Below are 13498 nucleotides of genomic sequence, written 5' to 3' on the forward strand. Positions count from 1 at the left end.
GCTGTCCTCAGGACAACCTGTCTTACTGTTGAAAATGGAGGTAAAGAAGGTGTTAAATACCTCAGCCTTTTCCTCATCTTTGATAACTATATTCCTGCCCATGTCCAATAAAAAATGGAGGTTTTCCTTGCCCCTCCTTTTGCTATTGATGTATCTGTAGAAGGACTTTTTGTTATCCTTCACAGAAGTGGTGAAATTAAGTTCAAGTTGTGCCTTCATCTCTCTAATTTTCTTTCTACATGACCTAACTATATTCCTAAACACTTCCCAAGTAGCTAGCTCTTTTTTCCATAATCGGTAGGCTCTCTTTTTTACCCTAATTTCCTTCAAAATCTCCCTGTTCAGCCAGGCCGGTCGTCTTCCCCACCGGCTTGCCTTTTGGCACACTGAGACAGCCTGTTCCTGTGCTTTCAAGACTTCCTTATTAAAGCATGTGCATCCCTCCTGGACCCCTTTGTTTTCCAGGGCTGTTTCCCAAGATACTCTCTGAACTAGTCTTCTGAATAGGCCGAAATCTGCCCTGTGGAAGTTCAGCATAGAGGTTTTATTGATGGCCCTCCTTGCATCCCTGAGTATTGAAAACTCTATTATAATTTCATGGTCACTGTGCCCCAGATGGCCTCCAACCACCACATCTCCCACCAGCCCCTCTCTGTTTGTGAACAGGAGGTCTAGCGGGGCCCCACCCATGGTAGGCTCATTTACCAGTTGGAGCAGGACATTATCCTCTGTACACTCTAGGAATCTCCTAGACTGCCTCTTCTCCGCTGTCTGGAGTTCCCAGCAGACATCCAGCTGGTTAAAGTCACCCATGAGAACAAGGCTGGCGATTTTGAGACATCCGCCAGCTGCTTGTAGAATAATTCATCACCCTCATCATCCTGGTTGGGTGGTCTGTAACAGACTCCCACCAGGATGTCAGCCTTGTTGGCCTTCCCCCTGATTGTGATCCACAGGCACTCAACCTTATTGTTACTGACTTCAAGTTACACAGAGTCAAGAGACTCTAACGTATAGAGCCACCTCTCCACCTCTCCTACCTTGTCTGTCCCTTCTGAAGAGCTTGTAGCCATCCATGGCAGCGCTCCAGTCATGCAAGTCATCCCACCACATTTCCGTGATGGCAACTATATCATAGCTTTCCTGCTTCACGATTGCTTCCAGCTCCTCTTGTTTGTTACCTATGCTGCGTGCATTGGTGTACATGCACTTCAGCTGGGCTGCTGATTTCACTCTTAACTCGGGATTTCCACCCTCTGGAAATCCAATGGGTGGATTTCCTCTCTGGACCCAATGGGCTACACTCAAGGCTGACAAGAGAACCAGCTACCACCCTTGCAAGGCCACTTTCTATCCCCTTTGAATGGTCATGGAGATGAAGGGAGATTCCCAGCAACTGAAGAAAGACAAATGTTGCAACCATCTTCAAATGCTGCCACAAGGACAAAAGGTCAGATTCTCTTTATTCCCTAGGAAAATAATGGGACGAGTCCTCTTGGAAGGTGTTTCTGAGAACCTGGGAGATAAAAAGATGACTGGAAACAGTCAGCATGGACTTACCAAGTGTAAATCATGCCTGAGCAACTTGGTGGTCTTCTTTGACAAAATTACTAGATTAGTGGACAAGGGGAGAGTAGTCATCTGCTTTTTAAATTAGAGAATAAATCAGATGTTGAAGTTTTAATCATAGTCCTTCATGGGGCTGAGGGAAAAATCTATGTGGTCCTTCCTTTGGAACATAAAGGACATAGACATTAGGAGAATCCTTCAGATTCAATACCTGTTCAAGAAAAAAAACAACCAACTAAAAGATAACACCATTTCTTCCAACGTGTATGTTTTATTTGTTGAACGTTTTTTAAAACCTGAGAGGGTTAACTTAGAAAAACACTGGTGTATTTTGAGTTGAACAAAGTCATATACCGACTGTAACTATGTATTTACAAGGTCTACTGGACATCTGCAAAGACAGAAGAAAATTCAAGGATGTGAAATGGGTGACTGGATAGAGACTTGGCTTAGAAAACCCTTTGGCAAACAAAGCCCATTTGACTCAGGTTATAAGAACAGATGCCGAGTAAGTATCTTATCATAACTCTGGAAAAGGTCCAATAGGGAGAAGACTCACAATGCCACCTTGACTAAGACAGCATTAATGATGTGAGCAAAGCCACCAAGTGCTTGACCTTCCCTGTGAGCACTAAGCAAAATTTTCAACAATTAGAAAAATATAACAAATTTTTCTAGTATACAGGAATGGTGGGACAAAACAGTTTGAACACTGTGTGTAATACAGAAACCAAAGAACATTGATCTCCAGTAGCTTCCCTACTTTATGTTGTTTCAAATTGTTCTCCCTGGCAAACTCCCTGACAAACTAGTTTCCCAGCACTGCACAATGTGGATTCAGTTTACCTAGTCAATAATTTTGTAGGTAATTTTTCCAAAACAAGCAACACATTCTTTAATTACAAAATGCAATCAGAATATTTATATTAAAAGCATAGGGATAGAAAACCAGGCAACTCAAATACTTTCCCATTTTGGGCCTACCTTCAGTTTATCTGTTTAACAGATGTTTAGTGCACCAGCTATTCTATAAATGTTTTAACTCTGTGTGTGTGTTTGGATTTTTTAAGCCTCACAGAAAAGATTCTGTGATTCTGTGAAAAACTGCACAAAATCTATACCAGCACCTTAGCTCGTGACAGTAAAAACAGCTGTGCTGAATCAATGACCTCCTCCTGAAGCTGTATCTCTGTTAGAAATCAGGCTCACAATCCAGAACACTATCCATGTGAAGCAAGAAAGCATAAAGAGGATGAATGTTGAAAGATAATCATCCACCAGTGTGAAAACTATCAAGAGAAGTCTTCAGTTCCAGACCTCTGAATAGAATGACATTTTAGCTCTTCAAAGCCATCAACTTTTGTGCTATGATTAAGCTGCTTATATGCATTTGAATTGTGCTTGCAAAGGAGTACTGTGCTGTTGCAATACTTCTACAGCCATTTTCAAATTAATTTTAAAACTATTTAAATGGATTACTGCTCTTCACTGTTCTGTGCATCAGATTTCTCTTCCCATATTTTATACATTTATATCTATGCATATACACACACAAAGAGGAAGAAAATTACATAAAAGGAGAGAAAAAAATTTAACTAGTGACTCTCACTTACCCATCCATGAAAGCCTTCTAGGTGAGTTGCAACACTCAACACAAGGTAAGAAGGTTTGGCACATGGAATGGGTTGTAATCAAGCTCCATTGCCTTCTCCAACACACCTACCCACTCCCTTCAGCACTGCACATTCAACTGCTTTATTTGTTAACAGCTGCTTAAGACACCTCTGTGTCTTTCAGACCTCTGTAAATCCTATTCTCAAGCATTGAATACAGCCCTCACTCACTGATAAAAAAATCCAGTTTGATAGTTGTTCTGTGGCAGAGAAAATCCATATAATGTCACAGTAATAGGGCACAAAGACTGATCTAGTATAAAAATCACTCTGTCGGATCAAATTTGTTCCAGACATTTTGATGGAATACCTTTGCACTTGCAAAGCTTCACACTGGAGAGGCTATTGTCTATTCTCGCACAGACAGCCAAAATGATAAATCCAGCATGAACTTAGCATTGCTTGCTCTGCTAATTCAACAGGAATGTGATCATGCACCCAAGCCTGGCCTATCTTTCAGGCCATCAAATACTGCACAGATCTGGCACTAAATATCATTTCAGCATGACCAAAGAGAGTGTCAGGACAAAAGACAGTATGGGTGAAAAGACTAACAACCATTTATGTCTGCGACAATTTTGATAACCAATCTCAAAATTCCATTTCCATGCAAAATTTCATTCTCTGAAAATCATTCAGAATAACTAACTTACATGTACTGTGTCCTGCAACACCAGGCATGAACTATATTAAAATAAGAAAAGGACAGATATGGTAGATTAGGCAGTCCACTCTCTTGCATATTGCTCACTGTGGGAATTCTAATAACTACAGGGCACTATCTTGTATTCATAATAGTTTATAAAATGAAATTATACTGCTTCTGTGAGTATTTATATAACCTTTCAAAAATGCAGCAGAACTGTTTCTTCTCTGAGAGCTTTAGGTTCACAAATAGGACATAAATTTTACTTCAACACATACAAAAGCTGGTATTTCCCTCCAGTGAACTTCTACAGAGATATCTGTAAACAGTTCTTTCACAGTGCCAGCACTACACATTAAACCAAGGGGAAAAAAAAGTGGAAAAAAAAAAGTACCTCAAACCCACAAGCCAAGAGGACATCCGGCAAAATTTTTTTGTTCTTTTTGATGCACTAGATGGTGATTCATCTGGTGCCATTCTAGCAAAACCAAAAACAAGATTCTAAAAATTAGCAATATCAGGGCAAATACATAATTCTGCTGCAGTAAACAAATGGATTTTTCTCTGTTTACGCTGAAGATACATATTAAAAAATACCACTAAATAACAGAGGAACCTAATTGTTAACACATTTATTTTAACTCTCTAAAGAGAAGGTGTGTTACCTGATCTCAATGTTGCAAACTTTTTGGGACACAATATTTTTATGAAAGCCATTCGAAACCTCATATGACAGAGAGGGTAAAGAAATGGGTTCAAAGAGGAATTGATCCATAAAAGCCAAAAGGCTGCTTCATACAAGGAGTTATGAATGCACTTTCCTTGGCAGGCCCCACGAACAATCATTAATAAAGAGTATGGGGCCCAGCAAACAGCAAACACACAGACAATTATCGCAAGTGACTTCGCGATTTTTTTGTCCCGCTGCAGTTTTGACCCAGTCCTTGAATGGAAAGAAACAGAAAAGTTCTTTCTGAGAGCTGTAGGACTGGTTTCTGTTCTAGATGGACAGTTAGCCATCACTGCTGGTCTCCAAGACCTCGTTAGTGATGAAACACTGTCCTCTGCTTCCGAGGAAGGAGAAGATGCCCCTGACCTTGGCAAAGGGCAAAATCTCCAGGACAGGCTGCTGCTCCTTGGAGGCTCACAGTCCTGCACACTGCCTTGCCGCTGGCGCCTCTGGATGCTGTGGAAGATGTGCATATTGAAGTAGATCACCAGGAGCAGTGGCACAAAGAACTCCAGGGTAGATGCACACAGGAGGAAGTACCAGTTGTCAAAGAACTCGGCGTAGCACTGATCTGCTGCTACTGCACTGTATCCAGCCATGTGCTCCCAAAAGAGGATTGCTGGGCAATAGAGGAGAAAGGCTAAGACCCATATGGCCACCATCTTGATGGCAGGGTTGGAGGTTATTCCCCGCTGGGCTCTGTAAGATATCTATGAGAGAAAAGGACGTCACATATTCAGACAACATTTTGGAAAAACTGTCTCCAAGAAACCAGAAGCAAGTCAAATATGATATTTGTTCTGTAATTTCCCCAGACACCTAGAACATCTTCACTATGTACAGTCCTGAAAAAACTCTTAGTCTTGTTCTTCATGCACTGTAGCTCTGTGACTTATTTTAACACTTGGGATTGGAGAGGAGCAGAAATTATGATGGCTAAAGTACAATTTGACTTCAAGGTCTGAAAGGACATAGGTTGTTGCCACCGCTTAGTAAAGGAATTAGTAAGGAATTGGTTTATGATTCATTAGCCCAGGCTGAGCAGAGAGTGAAAGCAGCTGTGGGAATTCCTTCCTGCACAGCAAAAGTAGAAGTTTCCTATATTAGATAGGTTGCCATGTGAGACTGCAAACACTAGATAACATCATTTTTAATACTGCTTCCTCCTGCCATAGCAGAAAAATCTATCCCACACATATGCTTTATTTAAATATTCTATTTTAACATTTGCTTTACCTGTTAAAAGCTCATTGCATTACTGAAAATCTTGATGCTTTTATGTTTACCTAGACAGCGTATCAAGAATTAAAATCATGACATTCAAAGTTAGGAAATACAGGAGTTAAAACCACCCTGTAGTAGCCCAGCCAGTATGTGCAATACATACTTCCATGTCTCAGTCCCCTGCATCTTTCAGAGCACAAGAAGATTAGTTAATGAAAAGCTGGACAATTTTATTTCCTCCATTCTGTTCAACATTTGACATCTCAGGCTTTCCTCAGAACTATTATCTTCCTCATCAGCTTCCTATGCCATTCATTAGCGTAGCACTTGCATGCTACACAAATATTAATGTACAGTATCTTCACAGCCTCATATGACACAAGGGGTATTGTCCCTATTTCACCAGCAAGTAATAGAGCAGTAGTGCACTGTTATACACATTATTGTAGATATTTTATTTTACTGTAGCCTGAAGATTCAGACTCCTCTACATCTCAAAGCAGCATATTGGCTCAGTGAGCAGCTCCAGTTCTGCAGTAATGAATTTGCAAGACCACAAGCATCTCAATTTAGAGGCAGAAAATAGGAAGCTCAGAACAACTTCACAAAATGTTAAGTCTAAAATGACTGGCACCTGGCCATGAGCCAGGTTTGCAGCATAATCAGAAGTGGATCCCAAGTCTATGAAGAAGCATAGTATCTTTTCTTTGGATAACAGCCCTATGTTACACACTCCTGGACTCACTCCATTCTAATTACCTAAAGGAGAAAACCAGAACGTGATCATGTAAACAAAGATCATCACTAGCTGCATAAGAACATGGATCTCAGTTGGGTTGCAGAGGCCCTTTTAATTTACATTTTTCACATTTTGAGCTCTGCAACTTCATTAATATCTTAAATATAGGTATTTTCATACTTTGCTGTTCAACTTTAAAACAAAAAAAAAAAGAAAGATGGAGAAGGACTTTGTACAAGGGCAAGTAGTGACAGAACAAGAAGGAACTGAAAGAGGGTAGGTTTATGTTAGATATTAGGAAGAAATTCTTTGCTGTCAGGGTGGTGAGGCACTGGAACAGGTTGCCCAGAGAAATTGTGGATGCCCCATCCCTGGAAGTGTTCAAGGCCAGGCCAGATAGGGCTTTGAGCAACCTGGTCTAGTGGGAGGTGCACCTGCCTGGGGCAGGAGCATTGGAATAGATTATCTTTAAGGTCCCCTCCAATCCAAACCATTCTAAGATTCTATGACCAAACACCAAATAGAGCTTAGAAATGGTGAATGATAATATTTATTACTGAATACCTTGGATATCTTCCGTAGCAGAAGAATGACAACACTTAAGAAACACCTCTTACCTGTCCACATATTGTGATTCATTCTTCTTTCTGCTTCAAGGGCTTAGTTTCCACTCAACTGCTTGTTGGCAGCACATGCCAATCACCGCCTGGGGTAATTCAGATCTTCACCTGATCTTCACTCAGTCCATCCCACATCTCCCTCCATACCTCTTCTTATAAAGCCTAAGCATATCCTTGACTCAATCCAGTTTTCATCACACCTCTTCTAACAGCCAAAGCCCAAGTTTTTCACATGCCTGCTGTCCCTTTCCTACCTTGGCCTTCCCACCTTCTCTGTAGTGTTATTAAATAAATTCTAATGCAGATGGCAGGAGGGTAACATCGAAATTATAGACAAGGCAATGCCCTATCTCTAAGTGCCAATGCAACACTGAAGAATCATCATTTTTCAGAAAAAAATGCTACAATAATGAAGGACTTTTTAGCTTCTAGTGTTAATAGTGAATACTCTGAGTTTTATAGAAATTCCAATATATATAAAGCTATAATTAGAAATGTTATTCTTACAGCTTTTGTAACTGACAGGAAACGGTCGTAGCTGATAAGGACGATGCTAAACACTGAAGCTGCACACACGAGATAGTCCATAACAAGCCAGACCTTGCACAGGCCTTGTCCCAAGTGCCACGTCCCTGTCAGGGCATAAGGGATGTACAAAGGCATACAGAACACACCTATGAAAATAAAACAAGCACACATGTCAGTCAGCACTGTAGGGAGTGCCTGTCAAAGCATAGAAACATTTCTGTGGTATCTGATAAAAGTAAATCAATACTGACTGGAATTGCCACATGGAAGGCTTTGTATTATCATGCAACCAATGAAAACTTTACAACAAACTAGGCACTAGTAACATTCTTACAATTGATACCTCTCTGAAAGGTGTATTGTGTTTATTGTGTATCATTATTACTTCTGTTAATATCACCTGCTAAAGGAAGGAGCAGCTGACTTTTTTACCTGCTGAAGTAAACACTATTCTGTATTAATTGCTGAAATTAAAACAAACAAAACCACCTTTTCCCCCAATATAATTCACTAACTGCTTTCTACAATAAATTATCCAACTGCCATGCTTCTATCCTCTTAGAAGCATGATATGGTGTCCAAAAGTGTTCCAGAAGTAACTTTTTACAGAAATCTGAGTTTCAGACTAATTTTTAAAACTATACAATCAGAAGGCTGACAAAAACTGCACAGTTAATTAAACACACCCAGCATAACATTTCTTTTCATCATAATTCCTGATCATAACCACTTTTCAGTGGTGAGCTGATAGGGCATTATCTATGGGAACACACCAAGACATGGGACCATACATGAGTGACCCACCTGTACCCATGGCTATCTAAATTTAGGGTGTTAAATACAAATGTTGTGAAAGTGACAATATTACCTTATTTTAATGAATTTCGAGGTGATCACCCTACACAGAGACACAATGCAGCCTTGGGAGGCTGAAGAGCTAGTGGTGGAGTTTGCTAGGATGCAGAAATGCAGTGAACAGCATGAACGTTGCAATGAATGGAATCACTGCATCTATAGAGCAACTAATGCTTGCTCTTTCAAGCGAAATGCCATATTATAGATTTTACCATTCATGGGGGGAGAAAAGCTATGATTTCGACTTTAGATTTACTACATAATAGTGTGTACTCCTGTAACAGGTATTGAAGAGTATCTTGAGAGTCTCCATTTCCATAAAAATAACAGAATTCCTGTTATTCTCTCTCTACTAAGAATCAAGAGATTTCTATTCAAATCCAGCTATAGGTCCAGAAGCACAGAGGTAAAGCAAAAGTTGCTGAATGTCAAAATCAGATAGATTAGATATGTTCAAAGAATAAGCAAATGACTGCAAGCTTTCAGCAATTAGGATCATGCAGAAAGTAAGAATAATTAAGGTATATCTCAAATCTAAATTATGTAGCTATGGAAGTACAAACAAGTTTGACTCTAATGTAGGCAAAGCTTTTAACCAAATTTAGAATTAAAAACTAGACATTCTGGTAAACATAATATCAGAAACAAAACTTATGGAAATTAGGTAATGCCAAGTAAGCTCTACTTCCTTCTTTGACAGAGTACATTATTTACTTCATACTTCCCAGCTAGATGCTAGTATTTGTACACTGTGGTGCTACATTGTGAACCAGATGACAGAACACCACTTTATCCACTGAGAGTTTGGGGTTTTTTTCTGCTGACTGTGGTGCTTTTTTCCTGTATAATGCACAGCAGACAACAAGAGCTCTGTGGCACAACAAAGCAGATGTAAGCTGGAAGAAGAAATCAAGCATATGGGGGAAGCATATGAGATCTGGACATCACAAGGACAGGACTATTAGAATCTGCGCCCCTAACAGAACTTCTGATACTAGCAATAAATTTTAAGTAGAGTTTTTTTCTTTTCTTTCAGCATTCTTTTTAAATGTGTGGCTAAAAAATAGTAGAATAAAAACAGTTTAAAAATATTTTTTTGTGATATGACAAGTCAGAATATGGATTTCATGAAATAGCCACAACTGTTCAAAACCATCCTTCTACAAACCCAATAATCTAATAAGACTTTTAGCAATGACACTCAACACTTCACAGAATATTGTAATACATCAATCTTCAACTACATATCACATTTGTGTCTTAATTGTACTTTTTCTCAGTACACGTTCAAAATTAAATGTGTCCCTATTTACAAATATATACATGTAAAATCAAACTTCTTAGTAACTGTTTGTTATTTTTATTCACCTATACAAACACATATTCCTAAGGTATTGCTCTAGATAGAGCATGTATAGCAAAATGTTTAAAAATACTATTCATCACTATTTAATCACAAATGTCAGGTGATTATCTGTATTGAGTGACACCAGACTGCAACAGAAGATATCGACCAGGTATGGAATATCTGCCAGGCAATACATGCTGTAATTGGACTATCTAAACTTCCATCAAAACTCTTCATAAACAACTTCCATTATTTGTTATTCTGTAAAATTCACACAGAGTAGTATATGTTCCTGAAGCAGTAACATTAAACATTACCTGTTTACCTGACAAAGCATCCATTTTTTTCTGAAAAATCATAGGCTAAAATACACCATGCAACTTCCACCAATTCTTTCCCTTCCCCTAAAAACATTTGGGAAATAATTGTCTCAGAAGAAACCACACAGAAAATAAAACCCAGTGCTTCTCCTAAGATTCCCAGCACACAACTAGCACAGGCCTCCACCACTGTGACTTACCCACTGCAAAGTCAGAAACAGCAAGATTGAGAAAGAAATAGTTACTCCGATGCCTGAGGTTTCTGTCCAGGATGAAAGCAAGGATCACCAGGATGTTTCCAAGGATGGTGACCAGACATAGCAACACCATGAGGAAAGCCAGCAGCACCAGCACGCCCAGGGAAAACTCAGAGCTCGGTGACTGGGTGGGCCGAGTCTCATTACACGCTGCAGCCACATGCAGAGTTCTGGCAGTGCTGTTGTGCATGTTGTGTATCCCGGTCAGTTCAGCCTGGGAAGAAAGTTGTATCTGGCAGAGTTATCCAAAAGGTTGGGATTCACAAGGAGTTAAAACAAGATGGGTCAAAAATCCAATAAACATCAAAACCAAAATTGTCTCAGGACAGGAAAAAAGTAAAAGCTTTTGATGCTAGATAAATCTAATTTTCTTAAGATATTTTAAACCATATAATTCTGGAAGAGTAACTGGTTAAGAAAGATGGGTTTCTTTCAAGCTCGTATTTTAAAATGCAAGTTCTTCTTTAAGCAACCTGATTCTTATCTGTGGAGGTCAGGATGGCTGATTTGAGGTTCTCTCTTGCTTTCCTCCCTCCCTTCCTCCCTCCCTCCCAAAAGTGTTTTGCTTGCTAGCATTATGGACAATTTTTTCTGAATTTTTTTCTCAATCCTGTGTACATATCTTAATGAGAATTTAAGCTATTTTCTAATTTCATCCTTGCTTATCTGGTGTCATTGCAATTCAGCAAGTCTGTGGTTCCCTCTCTGTTGTATCTTTTTGTTGACCAAAGACATGCTTGACTTCATTGTTGTTCTTCTTTTTGTGGACTCTAGGGCTGAAAACTGATATGATGTAAATAACCATATATAGAATTACTTACCAGTTAACCAGTAATGGTCCAACCCTCAGAGATCACCTGCAAAACTTCCACTGAATCACTTTCAAAACTCTGAGCATCAACCCCAGTGACACAATATCAGCTGCTGCCGCACCAGAACCGAGGAACTAAAATATCAATGCCCTGAACATGAATGAGAGCTTGGCAATTAACAGGATGAGGCTTTTTTCCCCCACACTGGTGGGAAAAATCGGGTGTCTTCCACAAATGCTTATAGTTTGTATGAGTAATGAAGCTACTTGCAGAGAGCTGTGAGTATTCCACAGTTGTAAAAATTCAATCACTTTTATTACGGGTTCTAAAAACACTTTGGTGTCTAATTTTAGACACTTAAATTTGAAAAATGCTGGCTGTCATGTCTTTGCTTCTGTTGTGGGAACAAATTCATTAGCATTTGCCAAGTGCTTTTACTAAATGTTTGGATGGCTGCAGTACAAAAAATGCAGAACTTTATTATCCATGCAAATATCTTCCCAGCATGCAAGTCCATTATTGCTTTAAGCTTTATTTCATTTTCAGGTAATGCAGAAAACACACTATGGCATGACTGCTAAGTAATATCACTAGCCTTTCTTCTGCTAGCCATACTGAAGCCTCAAGAGTAAACTCAGCAGCTTCACTGTTTTCCATGAGAACCAACTGACCTTGCCAAATGGCTTAAATCTTGAGGTGCCTTCTAAGCGTATGTAGCTACCTAATTCTTTTCCATCTCCATCCCTCAGCATTTCTTCTTGGAGTTAACTTAGATTTAACTTGGTTTCTTGAAATCTTAAATATCCAGTTCTTCCACACCATGCTTGGAAAGCCTGTGTGTAGCAAGTAGTCTACAAATATGCTTAACAGTGGATCCACTAAATGAGCTTTTAGAAGAATTATTGTGTGGCTATAACTATGATTAAATCAGTATAGAACACAGGTCTACATAGAAAAATATCTAAAGTAGCTAATAAACAGCTGATTTTCATTTTTTTATTCAAATAGACGTGTTAGGAAATAAATGCATACCACAGGTGAACACACAAAAAGGATCCACAGTAAAAGTTCTTTTTCTCTTTTCTTCTTTCCCCCACATTAAAAATGCACACTGTGGATCTCCTTTCCTGAGAGGAAAGACATTTTTAGTATCACAAGTACAAATGCTAAGGTTGAACTCAAAAGACCTTTGCTACGCAGACAAGTTAGTGTAACTTCGCAAAACTGTTTTAATAAATCAATGCAGGAATCAGCATGTTTGTTTTGTTTTTTAATCATGTATTTTGGTGGCATTTTTTAAGTTACTGGAATTGCTAATCTCAAATCTGAAAGAGTTACTTTGATTAGATGAAGTCAGCTTTGAGAGAAATGTTTTCTGGGGTACCTGTGCTGGAGAACTATAATGAACAATCCAGTGTAAGAAGCTATCAGCAAGAAGTTATTTACCAAACTGGTGGTCGAGTAAGATAGTCTTACAATGACACCTTTAAACTATGTAAGTGCCACTGGAGAAAAGTCATTAAAATAGTCACGGACCTGACATATGAGCAAAATACATAAGGTGCACCTAACCTAAGGAAGTACCTCTGACTAAGAGGTCAGAAAGTTTAGGAAATAACTTGAGAAAACAAAAACAAAAAGCCCAACAGAACATTAAAATCTACCCTCTCCAAGTGGAAGATATCAAGGGTACATTAAAAAAAAATTTCATCTCATCTAAATAGAAATATGACAATTAACTGACAAAACATCCTGCTTTGCTTTTTTTAAAATGCATTAAAGCCTGAAAGCCATTAATAAAAGACTAGAAAATTCAAGTCTTTGTGATCGTATCAATAACACTTGCTTTTTTTCCCCCACTCTACACCAACACAAGTCTTCAAAATGTTTATATCTTCATTACTAGATGTAACAGTCCTATTTCAAAATCTCCATGTACTTTGTTGAAACCACTGGTTCCTTTAATTATGCAACACTTAATTCTCATCTTTTCAACAGGCTCCCAGAGTCCTGATTGTCTCAGAACAATCCTCAAAGAAATTTTTAGTAATTTCATCACATTTCTTAGTTTATTGCCCATGTTTAGCCTTTCTTATGTCACCAAGCAGGCCCTATTTAGCATCTGACTGAGAACTGCACAGGCAGGACCAGGCTCTCCAAGGCCATACAGCACTAGG

General features: G+C 39.0%; 1 protein-coding gene across 1 annotated transcript; it reads right to left on the bottom strand.

The window, feature by feature from the left end:
- Positions 1-1820: 1820 nt before the first annotated feature.
- LOC135414302 (histamine H3 receptor-like) lies at positions 1821-12427 on the bottom strand. Its single transcript, XM_064654924.1, has 3 exons — positions 10453-12427; positions 7709-7875; positions 1821-5328 (listed from the first exon to the last, which is right to left on the bottom strand). The coding sequence occupies exons 1-3, from the start codon at positions 10697-10699 to the stop codon at positions 4534-4536; spliced, it is 1209 nt and encodes a 402-aa protein (XP_064510994.1). The 5' UTR covers positions 10700-12427; the 3' UTR covers positions 1821-4533.
- Positions 12428-13498: the final 1071 nt, after the last annotated feature.

The sequence above is a fragment of the Pseudopipra pipra genome, chromosome 1, assembly GCF_036250125.1.
Source record: "Pseudopipra pipra isolate bDixPip1 chromosome 1, bDixPip1.hap1, whole genome shotgun sequence".
Lineage (NCBI taxonomy): Eukaryota > Metazoa > Chordata > Aves > Passeriformes > Pipridae > Pseudopipra > Pseudopipra pipra.